Source organism: Belonocnema kinseyi, chromosome 2 (genome assembly GCF_010883055.1).
Source record: "Belonocnema kinseyi isolate 2016_QV_RU_SX_M_011 chromosome 2, B_treatae_v1, whole genome shotgun sequence".
In the NCBI taxonomy this organism is placed as follows: domain Eukaryota; kingdom Metazoa; phylum Arthropoda; class Insecta; order Hymenoptera; family Cynipidae; genus Belonocnema; species Belonocnema kinseyi.
Genome location: NC_046658.1, coordinates 23,808,658 through 23,828,752, shown reverse-complemented (window position 1 = coordinate 23,828,752; position 20,095 = coordinate 23,808,658). Strand labels below are relative to the sequence as shown.

Below are 20,095 nucleotides of genomic sequence, written 5' to 3'. Positions count from 1 at the left end.
ATCATAACAATAATCAATGGACGAATTTCTAATAAAATAAATTAAAATAATACGATTGGAATTTCATAAAATGGATCACTTACATCAGGGCTCACCAGAAGTCAGTCTTTGCCAAGACTGCCAGCGGTAGTCTAGAGACTAGGTCAAATAGGCCCTAATTTATATTGTCGTTCGACTAGTCCCTAGTCTGTCACGGTAATTACACCTCCCGCTGGGCTTGGGATAAATGATACTGCCCAAAACTAAAATATAACATGAAAATAAACATAGGGCGACCGTTGGGGCAAACGCGACTTTGCTTATAACATCGCTATTATTTAAAATTTCCAATTCTCCTTTGCATTAAATAATTATGGTTTATTATAGAGATAGTGTTACTTACTAAAATCTTGAAAATTGTCGTTGTAAAAGAAAAATTACGCACAAAACAATTTAGAAAACGAAGTAATGGAAGATTCGCTGGCAGAAATATTAAGTTTTCAGCATTAATAGCAATACTTAGAGTATTTAAATTTAATATTTTGACAGATCAGATAATATCAAGTTATATAATTATAATAATTGAACATAAACAATTGAGGCCTTGACAGGGGGCAAGCCCGAGGAAAATAATAGTTTACAAGTGCTTAGGTGGTACGAGCGGATCTGTGTACAACCGAAACGGGGGATCTTTCCTCCGGTCGGCTATCTTTGCCTCATTTCGGAAGTTTCGTTCGCTCATGCGCTTTCACAGTCAAGTTTTGTCCGCGTAAATGCAAACATGGAAAAGTGTGAAGCCTGTGCTGTTTCTTTTTCAAATAAATTTAACTTAATTCGACATCTTAAGAATGTGCACAATATTGTACCTGAAACAAGAAAGAAGAAATTCGGATGTGAAATGTGCGAGAAACAGTTTTCTACTCGCAAAACATTAGTGAAACATATTAAATTGTTTCATCCATCGGAAGAAGAATCTGTGTCAGCTTCAAATCTGTTTTTAAATTAAGTAGAAAGTAAAGAATATTTTAAATTTCAAATAATTTTTCCATTTAAGACTTTGCGAAGAAAAATATTTACTACAACTATATTGTTTTAAAGTAAAAAAGCAACTAAATAATCTTCAAGTACAATTATTTGTTACAAAAACGTTATCGTTACGTTATTATTCTTAATAACGTAGAAAAACTATTTTTTCTATTCTGTGTATACATTTTTTAATTTAGTGCGAATCAAGTGACGAATTGCTGACTATTGCATATCTTTTTCGAATAGTTGCTTCATGTTTTTTAGCTATTTTTGAATGAATTCAAGTATATATTAGAAAACGCACTTACTTAAAAAGTAAATCACTTGTTTTAAACTTTTATTATTTAATTTAAAAATATTTTATTTTGTTCAAAAATCGATCATAACGGTTCAATGCGAAATTTCTATCATATTTAGAGAATAATATACTAATACTTAATTATATTGTTGCAGAGTGAAATGTGAAGAATGCGATTCCCATTTTATAAAAAGAAGATCGATGTACAGACATATGAATGAGGTCCATGACAGGAAACCTAATTATCGTACAATGCCGAAAATGGGGTTCCCTAAGTACGATACTTCTTACAGAGTGTATCAAGATCTACACGACCATCTTTGTGCTTGCCACAATGTTGTTATGGAAACTCAAACTCTACACTTCAAAAATATAGAAGGTGCGAATTTTGTTTTATACATGTATTGCATCAATTCAAAAGCTGAAAGAATAATTGTAGCAGTAGGTGTATTTAAACATTTTCGCGAGTTAATTATAAATAATGTTCATTTTTAGTCCTTGTATATATCTAAATGTTTAAAAAATAGTACTATCACACGGACAAAACGATACCGTAACAATTGCAATATACACCGTAATTCCTGCGCTATATATCGTAATTATCACATTATAATAGCGTAAAATCGTGATATCGTACATTGCAACACTTTACATTATATTATTATTTTATTATATCATATATACGAGGGTTCTAGTAGTGGCCAAGCGATGTTAGTGCATTATAATTTTCTAAAAAGCTCCGGAACCTGCTTGTACGTTATCATATTGCGCTTTACTTTAATACAGAAGTTTTGCTATATCTTTTTCTCCATGTACTATGTTAACCTATTAGGTTCCAAAACGAATTAATTTTTCTCTTACGTTTGAGCTTCAATAATTTTATAATATTTATTGATAAATGGGTAAAATTATGAAATTAAGATGATAAAAAATCATTTTATTGCTATTTTACGTCATTTTCACAACAAAATCCAACGCAGTGAGTAAAATATCGTTTTCTTCCAACGATTGAGTGATTCACTGATATTATTTTTATAAAATTAAAAGTTAATGTTTACTGATATACAATTTTACATGACTCTGCTGTGTAATACTGAAGTTCAAGCAATCTTAATATCATGATTTTACCTATTTAACACTAGACATTTTTATTAATCTGGAATTTTTCGATTTTCATCATTTGTAAATAATCAATCTTAAAACATTAATAGTCTGTAATCTATAATTTTGCAATTTTTAACGATTCTTATTTAGAATTCAAAAGGTTCAATTTTAAAATCTTGAAAATTCAATTTCTTTTAAAATTATGACTATTGTAGGTATTTATAATCATTTTCTTTATGAATTGCAGAATTCGAGTCCTGGGAATCGGCTCAAGAGGAAGATACACTCTCAAAGTTCAAAGAGGACATAGAAAGATAATAGTGTTTATTATCTTTGCCATCGGCTGGGAAAGATGTTACTTTCCAAAAAACGAACTCTGGACACCATAAAAATATCGGGTATCTTCAACTTACTAAAGATGACAGAATTATGCTAGCTGGTCGGATAAAAACTGGAATACCTTTTGATCGAATTATCAAGGATGTGACAGACTTGACCAAGACTAAAAAAAATCACACGTCTTCAGATTGTTCTGACTGTCCTGTTCTATATTAAAAGCAGCAAGATCATCGCGATTCATGGTAGTTATAATGTCAGAGTATCAACAAAAAGAACTTATCAAATTCGCGACGCATAAGGTGTGTATTGATAGTACGCATGGTACCATGCAGTACGATTTCCAATTAACAACAATCATGAGCGTCGATGAATATGGTAAAGGAGTACATATAGCTGAGTGCATCAGCGACAGAGTTGATTCAGTGGTAATGGCAGAATTTTTTGAGGCTGCAGCACAAAAGGTTGGCAAGATAGCTACCAAAAATCTAATGACTGATGATGCTTCAGTATATGTCAACGCTTGGTCACAAGTGATGGGTCAACCTGATAATCATCTGATTTGCGCTTGGCACGTGGAACGAAACTGGACACATAATATGTATATATGAAATAAAACATCCAGCGAAAGGAGAGGAGGTGTTGAACAAATGTCGGATATTAATGAAAATGACAGACGAGAATGAATTCAAGGACCATCTTCAAAATTTCCTGAACGATTGCCGCTATGACTCAAGCAAAAGAGAATTTAGTGAATACTTTAGACGGCACTATGCAAATCGTCCAGAGAAATGGGTATACTGCTATCGTTTAAGGGTGCGTTTAAATACAAATATGTTCCTGGAAGCGTTCAACAAAAAATTAAAATATTGCTACGTGAAGGGTAAAAAGAACAGAATGGGTGGATATGATTGTCGCGCGTCTTCTCCAGTTAACACGTGACATTATGTTCAAAAGAATATCTTGTGCGTCAAAAAGCAAACCAAGCTTTAGGATGAGATTGATTGCGGAAAGTCATCGTAAAAGCATTGAAGTTCACGATTCAATGATTCTTCTAGTTGATGACAACGAATGGCGAGTTCAATCCCAAAATAATAAAAGAGGTACATACCGCGTGCAGATCAACAGTTCAATGGAAGGTAAAGGATGCCCATTGTCTTGCCCACTATGTAAAGTATGTATTCACCAATTCACATGCACATGTGTGGACAACTGCATCAGAGTGAATATGTGTAAGCACATTCATGCCTGCATCAGAGACAAAGTCAAAAGCGAAGTAATACCTGCCGAAGATCTAGAGCTATCGGCGGAAAAAGAAAATCGCAGAGATCAGTTTTTAAATGAACAGGTAGCCCTTGTAGTAGAAACATCGAAAAATGAACGAATTGATGTACATCCCAACAATGTGAAAATCGAACCCCAACGGTTTCACTCCAAAAGAAATCTTGCCGCACGCGGAAACGTTTATTAGAGTCTAAGAATAAGAGCGAAGTGGACAAAACAATGAATGTGCCTTGTGATTTTGACCACACATATTTTGCAGCGAATAAATAAATGTAAACAAAATATGTGAGTCAATGATGGCGACTTTTGCGTTAAGATAATTTCTGTTATTAGGTGAAATAAGCGAATTAAGAAATTAATGAAATGCTAATTAGAATTAAATTTAAAAAATATATCCCTAAAACTTTATGTGATACCACTAAACTTAGAAATTTGCTAAAATATTTACATTGACTGAACTTTTTGATATATACATAGTGTATAAAATATATATAGTTATAAAATATGAGACATATGTTTGAAAAATATAGTGTGCAATAAAAAAATGCATGAAAAGTACAAAAAAATTAATCGAATTATATTTCATTTACATAAGTTATAAAAACTACCAATAAAGTACTCAAATCCACTTTTTAAATTCCAAAATCGCGCCAAATACATTACTCAGAGGGCACGCACATGCAACTTCTGAAATGAGCCGAAATGCGGGGAACATAGCCGACCGGAGGAAAGATCCTCCGTTTGGGTTGTACACAGATCTGCTCGTGTTAGGTGGTACACGTATCGTAAGTTTTATCAATGAGTGATCGGTAATTTAGAACAGCCACTTATCTTCTGAGCTACATGCATGAAACTATTAAATATTATTATTTTCAATCTGGCCGGTATAGCGGGTATTTGTATTGTTACGGTAGAAACCTTTGCGCGTGGCCTGTCTTCAGTAGAATATCAACGAATAAGAGGTTATACCACAGCTATAACTATTTTTATTCAAAATAACTTAATTTTCTTGTTAGATATGTTTAAAGATCATTTTTCCAGTACATAAAATACGACAGAAACGACCTATCATATTTTTCCATCTACAGATGTTTTGAAATTCATAAAAAGCTGCTGTCGCCTTCGTCTTCCGGTTTGGGCAAAGGCAACGAAATACAGCTAGTTAGAAATGATTAAACTATCAGATCATTGTTTTATTTATGTAATTAATACTTATAGAAATATGATATAGAAAAATGTAGGACTCAAAATTTAAAAAATGGATCAATTCCACATCTTATTAACTTTGAAAAAAGCATTGACTGTTAACTAGTCGGCGCTGCCCCTCCTTACCATAAGGGTTTTATTTTTAAATATTCTTCAATCAATATGTAATATTAAAATTATTTTCATTTTAAATCGCTAACGCAATTTTAATTACTTTGAATTTTAGGTGATCAAATTTGAAAGTTTTTAATTTATTCTATTTTTGAAATTTTATGCTGAAATAATTTTATTTACAGATTCTCAATTTCAACAAAAAACTTAAATTTTGAATGTCTTGAATGTATTTTGACCATTTATTTATATTATCAGTATTTGTAAGATTATTTAGTATAATTAATGTCAAAAACATTTATTTATGAACAATTATCAGCAATTGTTTAGTTCAAATACTTAAAATAAAATACTTTGTATTTCAAGGTCTATCCAGTTATACTAAAAAAAGGGCTCTCCGAGCCCTTCCAACTGCGATTTTTTTTCGAGGGGTCATAAATTTCCTCAGTTTCGCGTCGAAAATATTGGTAGGTCTTGAAAAACGCCGAACGATCCCGGGTCACGCTGGACTTGTAAATTGTGGATACCCCTGGCTTAAGCACTGAAACGTTTCATTTTGAGTCTCTTACGGCGTGTATAAAATTTCAAATGAATCATTTAATATCTTGCGACTGGGCGAAGTCAAAATAAAATAAAAAAATTTTAATCGTAGAATTGTGGAAAAGTCGTAAATGTTATTTTTTTCTTAACTGCATAGCACGACTAATTTTTACATTTTTTTCAGATTTTCTATTGGATTTTATAAAGAAGAAATGTAATTTTTGATGGAGACCTGAAAATGAACAAAATTGAACGTTCTAAACATTATTAATAATTTTGTCCAGCATTGAAAAACTTTTCTATGTTCAAAATGTACTTCCAAAACAATTGAGAATGTCAGACCGTTGCAAATTACGAGTTGCAACGAGTTCAGCAACTCGTCATTTTTAACAATCTGAAGTTTGTACAAGATAAAGGAGAATGAAGAGAATTAAGAAAGGGTAATCGTTTTTCTTTAATTTTTACGAATTTTCATTAAATTTTTTTTTTTAATTATCCTTCTTTTTAAAACTTTAACTTGTGGTTTCATTTGGAGAAAAAATGTATTCATTTTACAAATTAAAAATTAAATTGAAATAAAATGTATTGTAAATTTGAGTACAAAAAATCTGTCCGCGCGACTGTTGGTTCTCGCGCTCGATAATGTATTTATCTCGCGCTTCGCTCTTGATTATGTATTTACCTCGCGCTACGCGCTCCGTCTTTCTATTTCTCACGCATTCGTGGACACACGAATAGTTTGACCAAAAAATGGAATTTTTGGATTTTTCATGTTTTTTGGTACAATCAAATTTGGAATTTTTAACTATTCGACCAAATTAAAAAAGTTGTTATCATAATCGTGTAGGACTTTTAAAAAGCAAAGATTTTCTTTTCGTGGATTTTTTTCATATCGTGCGTTGTTTGGCTTAAAATGTTCATTTTAGTTTGTTTTTTTGGATATTGAAAATGCTTTAACTCTGATAATTTTGTTTTTACAGAAAAAAGTCATTGGGATAAATTGTTTAAGTTTCTGAGTACTATGAATAATTGTACATAGAATTTTGAAATCTTGAAAAAATGTGGTTTGGAACATTTTTGGTACGATCAAGTTTTGAATTTTCAACTTTTTAAGAAAAATCAAAAATGTGTTTAAACAATCTTGTGGGGCATTGGAAAAGAAACATTTTCCTTCTCTTGACTTTTTTCATATCATGCGTCATTTGGCTTAAAATGTTGATTTTCGTGTTTTTTGAAATTTTGTAAATGCTAATACTGTGGTAAATTTTAATTTTATAAAAAAAAGTCATAAGGATAAATTGTTCGTCTGATTGAATGCTATGAATATCCGTGCAGACAATTTTTGAATTAAAAAAAAAAAGTGGTATCAAAAATTTTCAAAATACGCTCACTTTTTGAATTTTCACCCAAAATGTCTGGCTAACGAACTTAACCTTTATTTTAAGACACTAAAAGGGTATACCAAAGGCCAATCCAATCTGTCAATTCTTTCGAAAGTTATCGTGCTACAAAACTAAAAATCTACACACACACGCACACACATTCGTAAAAACCTATTTTTCGGATTCAGGGGGTCTTAAAACATGGACATTTGACAAAAACAGGGTGGGTCAAATTTTACACAAATCTAATAACTTTTCTTGATGAGAATGTAAAAATTCAGACCCCCCGAAGTCAACAACGGCGAGACGTAATTTACCGCAAACGTAACTCTATGTACAATTTCTGGAAACCGAAAAGAAAATGACGGAAAAACTTGATTGCAGTCTTACACTTGTCGTGGCAAGCAACACCTGCTGAAAGTGGTGAGCCCTAACTTACATCATTTAAATTTATTTTACTATAAAATAATATTGACCATTCATTAATTGCAAAATATCATTAACATTTTATAAAATTAGAGAGAAAACTGGCCGTTTACTTTCTAATTCTATAGTTAACCGGCATTCTGGAGTCTCGGTGGCTCAGGATATAACACGTCAGGCTTCCGAGCAAGATGCCTGGGGTTCGATCTCTGTTCTAGTACCAATGGAAATTGTTCTATGTACTTCTACCAGAGCTTTAGTAATTGGGAACCCTCCTTAAACTGTAGGCCCCCTCAAAAGAAACTAGTTATCTCCCCACGAAGAGGCTTCATGTCGAGGGGACTTTTCTTGGGGGTCACTAGTCGGCGTTTAGAAGACTCGGAAAAGAGTGATCGATCTCCTTGCGAAAGAACTTCATGTCCAGGGGTATATCACCCGATGGTCGCTAGTCGTTTTCGAGTAATGAACACACAGATAAACATCTACATTACACACCAAGAGAGTGTGCTGAATCTGTGCCCCTGATGACCTCACAGGGACCGTTCCATCCACCCCAACCTGGCTGCCGGATGTCAGTGGCTGAGGCTCACCTTGCCTCGAAAAGGGGCCCACGTCATTCAATGTGCGGTGGGATATACCTGGCATCTGAAAGCTATACTTGCAGATCGTTGGAAACAACGAAATACACCTATGTCTAAACAAAACTCGGTGAAGGTGGCCATCTTCGATGTACTGGCTTGAGAATAAACGCGGATGTGGAACAGGGTTCATAGCTTGAGTCCCAGGGGGGACCTCACAGGCTCCCTCGCTCAAATTACAAACTGACAGCCATTCTCATTGAATGATTTGAGAATAATTTGATTATTAAAGAGTATACTATGTACAGAGTGTCACATATTACTGACAGGATGAGAAATATTTATCTCTCGATATGAGCCGCAGATAATCTAAATTTTTTCAATATTTGGACAGATTGTAATAATTTAAGTATACTCTGAAATTTGATCTTCCTTTTGCACTTCAATATGTTTCATGTACAAAATTGTATACTTCCCTAATAGCACAGACCGTGCCCGCAAAGTGCAACAGGCACGCTGCTTGGGAACGTTTTCCTGGGGCGCGAGGGATAACCTTCCGTTGTTATTTTTAATAACTATAATCTCGTAAACCGTAAAATATAGTTAAAAATGGATGTCATTTTTGAGTTTTTAATTACCGCAAATACTGAACTACAATATTATATCCATATCATAAACTTACATCGATGTTGACCTATAACTTACGGTTTAAGCGATATTTATTGATAATAATATTTTTTGTTTGAAACGTTCCTAGGTGGCGGTCATATTATACGTTCCGTGCTATTGCCCTGCTGATGAACACGCACTGAAAAATCAATGTAACGGCACTGGCCAATGCTGATTCAGTGCTGTTTCTTCAGCACTATCTGTACCGCTACTTTTGTATACCTGAGTTCCCCTTCAAGTGTCCATTTACATTTTTTAAATGCTACTTTCACCCAATAAATCTAGCCTGTGCGTTCTTGAAAAGGTGTGTTATTAGTGTATACTAGTGTTAGTGAAAATCGGTTTGCTTATGCCTATGCGACTAGGCTTCTAAGTAGACCAGCTGGAAGGGATTGAAAATAAAAAATTAACTTTTGACATGATCTACGAGGAGGTTAGAAATTCAGGATCTAAGAGTTTCGATTATTTCAGATATATTTTTCTTTTTGATGTTTAAAATTGGAATGAATATAACGTATCTCGTAAATGGAATGAGATACGCCAAAACATAAAACATTTTTTCATTCAACTTTAAAGTAGCATATTATTATATAAGTTATAATGATAAATATGTATAATTAGAAAATTCATAAATTAAATAAGTGTTAATAATTTAAAGAAAATTCTAAAAAGGGAGTCAGTTTGGTTGTAGCCAGGTACTGTAAATAACTCTGCCCGACCGGTACGTGACGAATAAAATACGCCTGTAGGGTATCTCTTTCAACTTGATAGCAGCACCATCTGACACGCGAATTATTGGGTATCTCAAAGTTGTTAGAAGAATGTTAATGAAAAAGAGCAGTAAATATCAATTAATTTTAATCAGAAATATTATACTGAAGTCTAAAATTAGTTATTTACTATAAGATTTCTTCTTAAATTGAATTAAAATTTCTTCCAAATAGTTGCAAATTGGTGGCGCAGTCATAGCTACCCAACAGGCATATAGGACCATAATACGACCGCCCCATCACTTCTCAGTGCCGTTTAGGTGCTAAAAATCAGCATAAACAGCTACTGAAGTGGCACTGGCGGCCCAGTGCCATTCACCAGTGCTTTTTCACCGGCAGGGTAGGGTTCGTTATTAAAGATTTAAACAGATCAAGATGAAATCAAAAATTAATATCATAGTATTTTAAAAAATATGGAAAGTTTATTACACTATCTTATTAATAAATGCGTATGAAACAAAAGTTTTAAATAAGAGGATCTTTGAAATTATTTACTAGTAGATCAAAAGGACCTCGTCGCTAATGTAGCGCGTGCATATATTGTTTTCAGTTTCTATAATAAAAATGGACCATAAATCAAGGCTTGAGCAAATTCATATTTGTAAGAAAATACGAAAGACATAAGATTCAAAAGTTAAATTTTCTTTAAATCTCAATCAATTATGTTCTTTGTACATACCTTCAACGCTGTGGCAGCCTTTTCATACTCTGGCTTTAACTGCTGACAGTGTCCACACCAGGGTGCATAAAATTCCACAATCCAGACACTATCGCTATTCAACACTTGGCTCTCAAAGTTGCTGGGTTTCAACTCAACAACATCTGTATTTGAATACATACAATTAACCTCCGCCAAGATCCCGAACATCAAAATAGTCCATTCTGCATGATAAAGAAAAACATGAAGATAAAATGCCAGGCAAACTAGTGTTTTTTGTTAGTTATTTCTAGAGAAATTCAATTGCTTAAATACTCTGATGATTAAGTTTGGTGAATTTGCGATAATCAGTGTAGTAACCCTGACTGTGGACTGGCAAACTTAAAAAACAATCAAAATTTATGAAAAGTAATGGGGAAGTGTAAAATCGAAAATTTGTTTGCTTTGGCGCAAAATTAAAGGAAAAGTTGTAATTATTCATAAGTGTAAAGTTATCAATAAATTATATATAACAAAAAACTTTGTTTATATGTTTGGGATTTAGGGACTTGATTATTTTAGTAAGGAAACGATATTCCATACTTGTATCCTATGGATACATTTTCATGGAAGTTCACCCTCGTAACATATTAATTTGCCCCAAGTTCCAGTTTACCATAATCTCAACTAAAGATCAAATCGTAGCGTTCGGTACATCTTATGCAATTGAGGGGCCAAAATCTATAACCGCCTACATCTATACACAGCATTTAGTCGCTGAAGTACGTTAACCTCTGAACACTTTTCAAGCAAACTTCGACTTTTAATTGTGAACGTACATATCTTTATATGAAATTAAATAGCTTATATTTTTTCTGGACAAAAACTTGAGATTTTGCTATTTTACAATAAATCACAAAATCAGGTTTTTTAAAAAATAATATTTTAATCTTGTAATTCAGCCAATTCTTGGAATTTTTTAATGAAATGTACAGGAAATATTCTTTATGCAGTTCTATGACCGGTAGCGTAAATAACATATGAACACTTATTTAAACGAAAGTTATGGAAACTACGGAATATATTACAAATTAAACATCATTAAGAAATAATGAATGTTTTATTCGAGGTGAGAGCCAAGAGAAGGTGCTGATCCGGTGAAAAAAAGCCGGTACAAAAATGAAGATTAATCAAAGGAGAAAAACAAAGCTTCACTTACTGTACCACATTTTCGCGAAATTACTTCCAAACCCAATAAAATTGACAGCTTTATGATTTTTTGTGGGATTGCGAATCAATACGTTTGCCTACTTATTCCAATACTTTTACCAAATGAGGTTGGAACACTCTGTTTATCCTCAGTAATAAACACACTTTTTTATCAAATCGAAAGATTCCTGAATGCCGAGAGCTTTTCGTGGACTGTTTTAATTGGTTTATATGATCTAAAGGTGTATACACGCCTGTCTATTTGTCATTAGCCAACCAACTAGCAGGGATAGGCACTACGCCTATTACATGGTTTTCAACATGTATCTACGTGCATTACACCCTTAGGGTGCATTTATACCTCTGTGTGCCTGCCCGGTGCAGACAGACAATTGTCCAAGGCTATTCACACGACGAGTTAATAAACTAAACCAAGTTTTTATAGTTTAGATTGAAAATCATGATGATTAATTTAATTTTTATAATATAATGTAAAAATACATCAAATTCCGGTGCAATTGCAGAATAGGGGCGTCACTTGTTTTTTGGCTGGAAAAATTGTATTTTTCTGCAAAAAACTATTAGAATCTTTAACTGAACGATAAATGAAGCGATTTGACGAGACAGAAGTTTACAATTATCGTTACTTTTGTAACTACGATAACTTAAATATGGTTATGTCACGATTTCAGAATAACCATATTTAACTCACCGCTTAGGTGCTTTTAATCATACAAACGGCCAGAAACATTCTATTGACAGATCACAAAAATAATTTTAACAATACCCTACCCTTTTCCAACGTTTCGTGGAGGCGGGAAGGCGCCTCTATGACTAGAAGGAAAGTAAGGTTGGTCAAATCACTACCCATTTCCAACTTCTCGTTAAATATGACCATTGCGATATATCGTGACAGACCCATATTTGAGGCATCATAGTAACAATAATTTTACATTTTTGCCTCATCAAACCGATTCTTTTATCATTCAACTAAAGATTCTAATACTTTTTTGCCAAAAAAAAAACATTGTTTTTCCTATCAAAATAAGAGATGATGCCCCTATTCTGCAATCTAACCCAAATTCCCAACCCTGAAATGAGTATTTCAAAATGAATACACTAACAATAGGGTTGTTCCCAAGGTCAGATACAATTTTTGCAATAAATGGATCTTATAGTATATAAAGTTCTAATTATGAAAACGCCCATAAAATATTTTTTACATATTCTTTACTATTTTTAATTTAATGTTGAAATATGAATTTTTTATCATGATGTCGATTGGAGGACCCCTTTGACGTCAAAGAGGTCAGATTTTACGCCAATCACAGCTCACATGTCGGTGATTCTTAAATATCTTTTTCTGTGCCGATGTTTTGTTTTAGTTATGTGCACATCGAAAATATAAGTCGCAAAATATCGTTAAAAAAAATGTAAATGGAGGGTTCCGTAAAACCCAATAGAGAAAATCTACCGACAATATATATATTTATGGTATGTACAAGGAATTAATTGAAAAAGTACTTAAATATAGCCATTTTTACTGAGCAATTCGTAAATATGTAAGATTTTTTAATGCGTTAATAATTGCACTTACTGCTTTCCTTCAACATAATACTGACTCTTAAAGCAAATATTACAAAAGCATTTTTTTTGTCACATAATCCTTAACAAATTAAGCTATCAAATAAAAATAGCCTGAATTGACAGCAGAAAGTGGCCTAACCTCTTTATCATGAGTTTCTCATCGTCACATTGATAGAAATTATGAGAACCTCTGAGTCACGTGACACCCACGTGACTCCACTTTGAATAAGTATTTCACCGCCTTCAATTTTTAATAATTTTTTTCTGTTGAACGACACAAAAGAAAAAAAAAAACATTATAACGCACCTTCGATTCAGATTAAAATTATGTATTAAAAAATTATTTTATCTAAAATCGCGAAACAACCATATTGTTTACAGATGAGTTGGTGTTATCAGTCGTTGTGTGCTGCGGAGACTTTTATTCAGCAAGATAAGGAGAGTTTGTAAGTAGATATCATTTCCTTTTAAGTACTTCATTATTATTCTGAAATGCAATATTTTTAAAATAAATTTATACCTTTGTCAGCAGTTTGAAAAATATTCTACAAGTGGAAATAACAGAACCTCTAAAATCCTACATTTGGAAATTGACTATACATAAATTAATTGTTTGTTAGGTATAAAATATGGATGGGCGTTATTTAACGATAACTCCAGATATCTCGGCCAAAGAAATGGAGCTTCTTTGGCAATATACCACCTGTAGATATTTTCTTGTAATTATAAAATATTTTAATGACATTACCCAGTGGACACAAAATCTTACGACGTCTTTATGACGACTTTACGACATCCTATGTCAATGTCGTTATAAGATGTCTTTACGATATCGTAAAGACGTAGAATCTGACGATGTGTTTTTAACATCGTAGAGAATTCCTAATAATATGAACATAGGATATCTTAAAGTCGCCGTAAAGATATCGTAAAGACCACTGGGTAGTCATTAAAATATTGTTTAATTACAAGAAAATATCTACAGGTGGTATATTGACATTTCTTTTACTATGAAAATAATTTTTAGCCTAATAATCAATAAAAAATGTTGTTTCACCTTGCAACCGCCAACGTGTCCAAAGGGGATGGACGCGATATTGCCTGTTTCTCATCTTTCTCCGTCGTCGCAATAACAGCCAAAGAAACTCCATTTCTTCGGCCGAGATATCTGGAGTTATCGTTAAATAACGCCCATCCATATTTTATACATAACAAGCAATTCATTTATGTATAGACAATTTTTAATTGTAGGAGCTTAGAAGTTATGTTATTACCACTTGTACAACATTTTTAAAACTGTTGACTAAAGTATGAATTTATTTTTAAAATATTGCATTTTAGAATAATAATAAAGTACTTAAGAGGAAATAATATCTACTTTCAAACTTTCCTTCTTTTGCTGAATAAGAGTCTCCGCAGCACACAGCGACTGACAACATCAACTCATCTGTAAACAATTCTTAGTGTATTCATTTTGAAATACTCATTTCAGGGTTGGGAATTTAATATATTTTTACATTATATCATAACGATTAAATTAATTATGATAATTTTCAATTTAAACAATAAAAAATTGGTTTATTTTATATAAAAATTTAACAATATTTACAATTCCCGCGCCATTTTCACATTTTCCGCGGTCAAAATTCCTCGGAAAACTCGTCGTGTAAATAGCCTTAAACAATTGGCTGCCTGCACCGAGCAGGCAGACAGAGGTATAAATGCACCCTTAGTTGTCTATTTCTACAAATGTATTTTATATTTCATCACGTGACTATATGGGCGGGATTTTTGAATTCGTTATTCTAAAAATACTCAATTACCTTATAGAAATAACTAATATTGAGCAATTAATTAATTATTCGTGATTATTTATCACTTTCCTAAACAAATTATTTTTAAAATAGTAATAATATACGCCAAATTCCGGAACGGATCGGAACAATCCATTTAAATTATGTTTATTAAATTCAGTTGAATGTTTCGGAAGGTAAAGGTGTTTTTGCAAGCTTGTTTGCAAATGTAAAATGTATCTGCTTCTCATTCTACCATGTGACGATATCACGCATTTATCGCACTCTAAATTTTCTGATTTGCCGTTGGCTGGAAAATCTAGAGTGAGGTAAATGCAGGGTATCGTGACATGGTAGAGTGAGAGGAAGATAAATTTTCCGTCCGCATACGACAAGCGTGTAAATACACCATAATAACCAATCATAATGAGAATTTTTCATTTGTCAGTTTCTTTTAGTTCTGATCATGGACATAGGAAACAAGGGACTAGGCATGCTATTGCGGGGGTGAAGCAATGAGCGGGGAGGTCCGCCACCTTTTGATGTCCCGCGACAAACATGGCAGCGCCCACATGTTTATAATTTCTTATACAGTTTCTCGGCAAAAAATGCTCGTGCGCATAATCACGTGGCACATTGTAAGATGGCAGCTCTCCCCACTCATGGAATTCTCCCCCCTCCTGTGGATTTCCTATGTCCATGGAATCAGCCCCATGCATCGCCACCACTTTTCTGTTCTCTTAGCATCCGGAAGGGTATCGTAGTTCAAATAAATCTAATAGATGGTACTCCGATCAGGTAAGCCTGTTTTTTTGCATCTTTTGCATTGTTTTGTATTGGCAAAACCGGTAAATTTCCTATTAAAAGTGATTTATTTGAGAAAAATGTGTAAAATTGAAAGTTTAAATTATAAAAACTTTTAGCTGAGTAAATTATTTATTGTGTTGACAGTTTTTTTTTAATTGCTAATGCAAAATCATGGGATTAAAATGTGTAGCTCCGGGTTGTACGTCTGGCTATAACAGCAATTCGGAGAATAAGTTTAATTTTTTTCTTGTCTCAAAAGATCCCAAAGAAATTAAACGGTGGCAACAGGCTATTCTCAGAGATCACAGTAATTTACGATATAGAAATATAGTTTGTGAACAATACTTTTGGGAAAGTGACATAATTTGGAAGACAGAAGTTAAAGGCCCAGACGGAAGTGTAATGTCCACGGTATGTTAATTTCGTTTCTTATTATTTTTCACATATTTATTTTGTTTAACTACATGGTTTTAAGCAATTTACATAAATTATTAATAAAAAAAAAGATTCCGTAGGAAAGATCACACATATTCATAATAACTCATATATAGTTAAAAATTTGTTTTAAAAATGTTTTAGGGGTATAAAAAAACGTTTAAACTGATGAAACAAAATCATCTATAATAAAACTCGTGGAATTTTAAACCAAACAGAAAATTTTTCAACTCAAATGATGAATATTTAACTGAGATATTTAAATTCTTAACCGAAAAGATTAATTTTAAATTAAAGGAGACATTTTCAAACAAATATTTAAATACAGTTAAACTTTCAACAACAACAAAATATGTTGTACCGAAATAAATAAATTGTCAATCAAAACTTAAATAATTAAGTTTCAGTTAACAAAATCAATGTTGAACCAAAAAATACGAATTTTAAACTATAAAGACCATTCTTCAACCAAAAATTGAACAATTAAATTCTCTGTCAAAAAATGAATGTTTAACCAAAAAATGAATTTTAAATCAAAATGATGAATCTTCAATTTAAAAAAATTAATTTTCAACAAACGAGTTTATTTTTTAACCAAGTAAATTTATGTGTACCCTAAAAGATGAATTTTTAACTAAAATGATGAATATTTCAGGGATAAATACTTAAATTCTCAACAAACAGAAGAAATTTTAAATAAGATTATTTTCAAAGAAGAAACTCATTCCCTACCAAAAAGTCGATTTTTTAACAACACACGCGAATCGTTCACGAAATAAATGATAAATGATAAATCTTCCAAAAAAATTAAATTTAACAAAAGAGTTCAGCTTCTAAGCGCAAGCAGTTGAATTTTCTAAAAAAAGTAAATTTTAAACGAAAAATGTAAAAAAAAATTTATATTGTAATTTGGAAATATTTCCTTTTCGAAAGAATACTTCTACTCTGAAAACTACTTGAAGAACTCTCTTTTGTTAAACTTCGGAAGAAGGAAATTTCAAATTGTGACGAATTTTGACTTGGAATAGGGATTTTTTAACTCCTTTCTCCTAAATCTCAGTTTTAGTTTTTTTAATTCCCCTTTAATGTCAAAAATTCCCTGTCCCAAGGGAAATTTCATTTCTTTACCGAAATTCCCTGTCCTAACATAAAAAAAAATTATTTTCAATTATATGCTCTGCAACTGTAGATAAAGTGAATTCACTATTTTTTAATTCAATTTCCAGTCATGTCGTGGTTTTATCCAAGCCTTTTCCAGCTTTCCACTCAAGTAGTCACCCTGATTATAAACAAATTATATATAAATATATATTTTTTAGAGAGCACAAATGTATAGATGAATTGATAAAAGATTATATTATAAGGCTAATGATTAATGTTTAAATATTATTATAAGTAATTATTATTATTATTAGTCAAATAATATTATTAATCAATTTTTGTAATTTTGCTATGCATAACAATGCAAAAACAGGCTTACCTGATCGGAGCACCATCTATTGGATTTATCTGAACTACGATACCCCTCCGGATGCTAAAATTATAACTACTAGGTACACATATACGGGCGATGCATAGGGCTGGTCGGAATAATAAACATTGACGAAAAAAAAACTATTTCCAACAATTGGAAGTTAACAGACTTCCCAAAAAAGAAATGTCTAATATACCAGGAGAAAATCCATTGAAAAGAAAAAAGGTTGGTGCACACAAGAAGTCCTGTCTTGAAAAGTGCAAAAGTGACAGTCGGTGCAAGTCCTTCTTGGAATGCTATTATTATTTTATTAGATTTACAAAACCCTGTTTAATATTTCGAAAGGGTGACATTCCCGAGGTTTCATTTGAAAGGCATATTACAAATTGCGCGAAATGCAGTAAAAGTGATATGTGGGTGAGGTTATGTGTGCGCAGAGACGAGTACTTTTCAAGCATAAAGGATGTAACTTATTACATGGTTTTTATTGTACGAATTTTCAGAGAAAAATGTTCACAATAAAAAAATCGCATTTGCATTTATTTCGGTAATTTGCAAGCTAGGTGAATTTCAAAACTGACAACCCACTTATAATGATAATATATCCATTCATTTTCAACTGCATTTCTTTAAAAATGCTTTATCATCCTTTTTCATATTTTTTTATTATTAAAATTATTTCACTTTTATGCAAAACACTATGTTTCCACTGTTGAAGCCTTACGACTATGCGCAGTGTAAACATAACCTGCATTCCACATACCGGTCAATAAGTTGCTGCTTTTCCCTTTGGTACATCGTTTTTTGCATTTTAACCAACTTTTTAACTGACAAATGGTATTTTTTTCCACATTTTTATTCAATAATTCAGCACCTGGCACATCATTTTCATTCACTTTTGCATTAAAATTAGGTACGATAGTGTACATTTTACCAAAAATATGTTCGCAATTTTTAAATGCCCGCTAAGTGTCATGGCGGCGCCTAAGCTTCCGCTCTTAAATGAAAAGCAATATTCAGCAATAGTGCTTTTCATTTAAGAACGGAAGCTTAAGTGCCGCCATGTCACTTAGCGGACATTTAAAAATTAAAAAATTGTATATCGTTCTTAATCATTTTCAATCGGCAAAAGCGTTTGAATCGTTCGCAATAGGGTAAGCACGCCTGCGCATTTGAAATTTTCGTAATTAAGGGTATAAATGCGAAAAGATTATAATATTTGTAGATAAATAATAATTATGCATAATAAGTAGGATATACGATTTCGAAATTTAAAAAATATTTACGTAATTTGCATCGGATTTTAAATTCATCATATTATTTCGCAATTAAAGAATTCATTAGGTAAATTATAATAATATTAACAAAGATATTAACATTTTTTTGCAAAGGGATTCATAAAATATAGAACATTTGTATTTTCAAAATAACAAACCTGATTTCATCAACAGTATTCTTTTACCAGATTGATTACTAATGACACTGTAATTTACATTATGAATTACACGATATCAATTTTGCACGCTTTCTGCATTATAAGTGTTTTGCACTATTTAAATAAATAGTTGATTATAATACAGTGTGTCCCATATTTATAGGGCCACCCCATTTTTTAAGGATAATTTCTTTTCTATTGAAAAAAAATGCACCAAATATTTTGAGTGGATAAATGAGTCGAATTAACGATTTTTACTAAAATATAGAGCTCGCAATTCTATTCGTTCATTTATTTGGACATTTTTTCGAAAAAATAGGTGTCCCGAATTAATAGGGCCACTAAAAAAAACTTCAATTTTTATGAAGAATAATAAATAATTCGTAAAATAATGCAATTTAAAATATATAATATTAAAATTTTACTTCTTACATGCCATAAACATATACATATGTATGTATAAAAACTAAATATTCTGCGTGAATTCCCAAAGTAATTTACAGTTGTGTTTTTCTTTTAATTTAAATTTTTCCCGAGGATTTTTCACATACATACTTTCCCACATACATTCTTTTTGGGGATTATCGACGTATTTTTCCTATTTTAAAAGTGTATTTTCGCACAATATGTTCGAATATGTTCGGTTTTTCTCGCTTTACCTGGCATGCACATATGTATACTCCTGATATAAATAGGCTTCCGAATGCATTTTTGACCAGTTAAATTGTGCTTGTGCGTTAATAATATTCGAGGTAACAAAACAAATATGGGAAGAGGGAAAGCATTGTCTGCAGAAGAAAAGGCGTCAATTGATGCGTATGAAAAATGTGGGAAATCACAACGTGAAATAGCGAAGCTTAAAACCGATCCAGAAATGTTATTTACCTGTATATAAAGAATAGAAGTAATTAAATAGTGAAGAAGAAACGTGGACCACGGCCAAAGCTCTCAGATCATGACAAACGAAAAATAGTCGCCGCCGCCTCGCAAACAACTAAGGGGTGCAGAAGAA

At 32.2% G+C, this 20,095-nt stretch overlaps 2 protein-coding genes and 1 long non-coding RNA gene across 3 annotated transcripts in view; 2 read left to right on the top strand and 1 right to left on the bottom strand.

Annotated features, from left to right (window-relative positions):
- The window catches only part of LOC117167198 (protein disulfide-isomerase A6 homolog), a 62,580-nt gene extending 50,797 nt beyond the window's left edge, over positions 1–11,783 (bottom strand). The window contains exons 1-2 of the mRNA XM_033351930.1: positions 11,563–11,783; positions 10,386–10,588 (exon numbers count right to left, since the gene is read on the bottom strand). Coding sequence (XP_033207821.1) covers positions 10,386–10,588; positions 11,563–11,572 — 213 coding nt within the window. The 5' untranslated portion in view covers positions 11,573–11,783. The remainder of the gene's footprint in view (positions 1–10,385; positions 10,589–11,562) is intronic.
- On the top strand, positions 1,571–3,665 carry LOC117167199. Its single transcript, XM_033351931.1, has 2 exons — positions 1,571–1,682; positions 2,655–3,665. The coding sequence occupies exon 2, from the start codon at positions 2,986–2,988 to the stop codon at positions 3,352–3,354; it is 369 nt and encodes a 122-aa protein (XP_033207822.1). The 5' UTR covers positions 1,571–1,682; positions 2,655–2,985; the 3' UTR covers positions 3,355–3,665.
- Positions 11,784–12,957: 1,174 nt separating the features above from the next.
- The window catches only part of LOC117167200, a 60,650-nt gene continuing 53,512 nt past the window's right edge, over positions 12,958–20,095 (top strand). The window contains exon 1 of the long non-coding RNA XR_004466366.1: positions 12,958–13,046. This is a non-coding gene — a long non-coding RNA (uncharacterized LOC117167200). The remainder of the gene's footprint in view (positions 13,047–20,095) is intronic.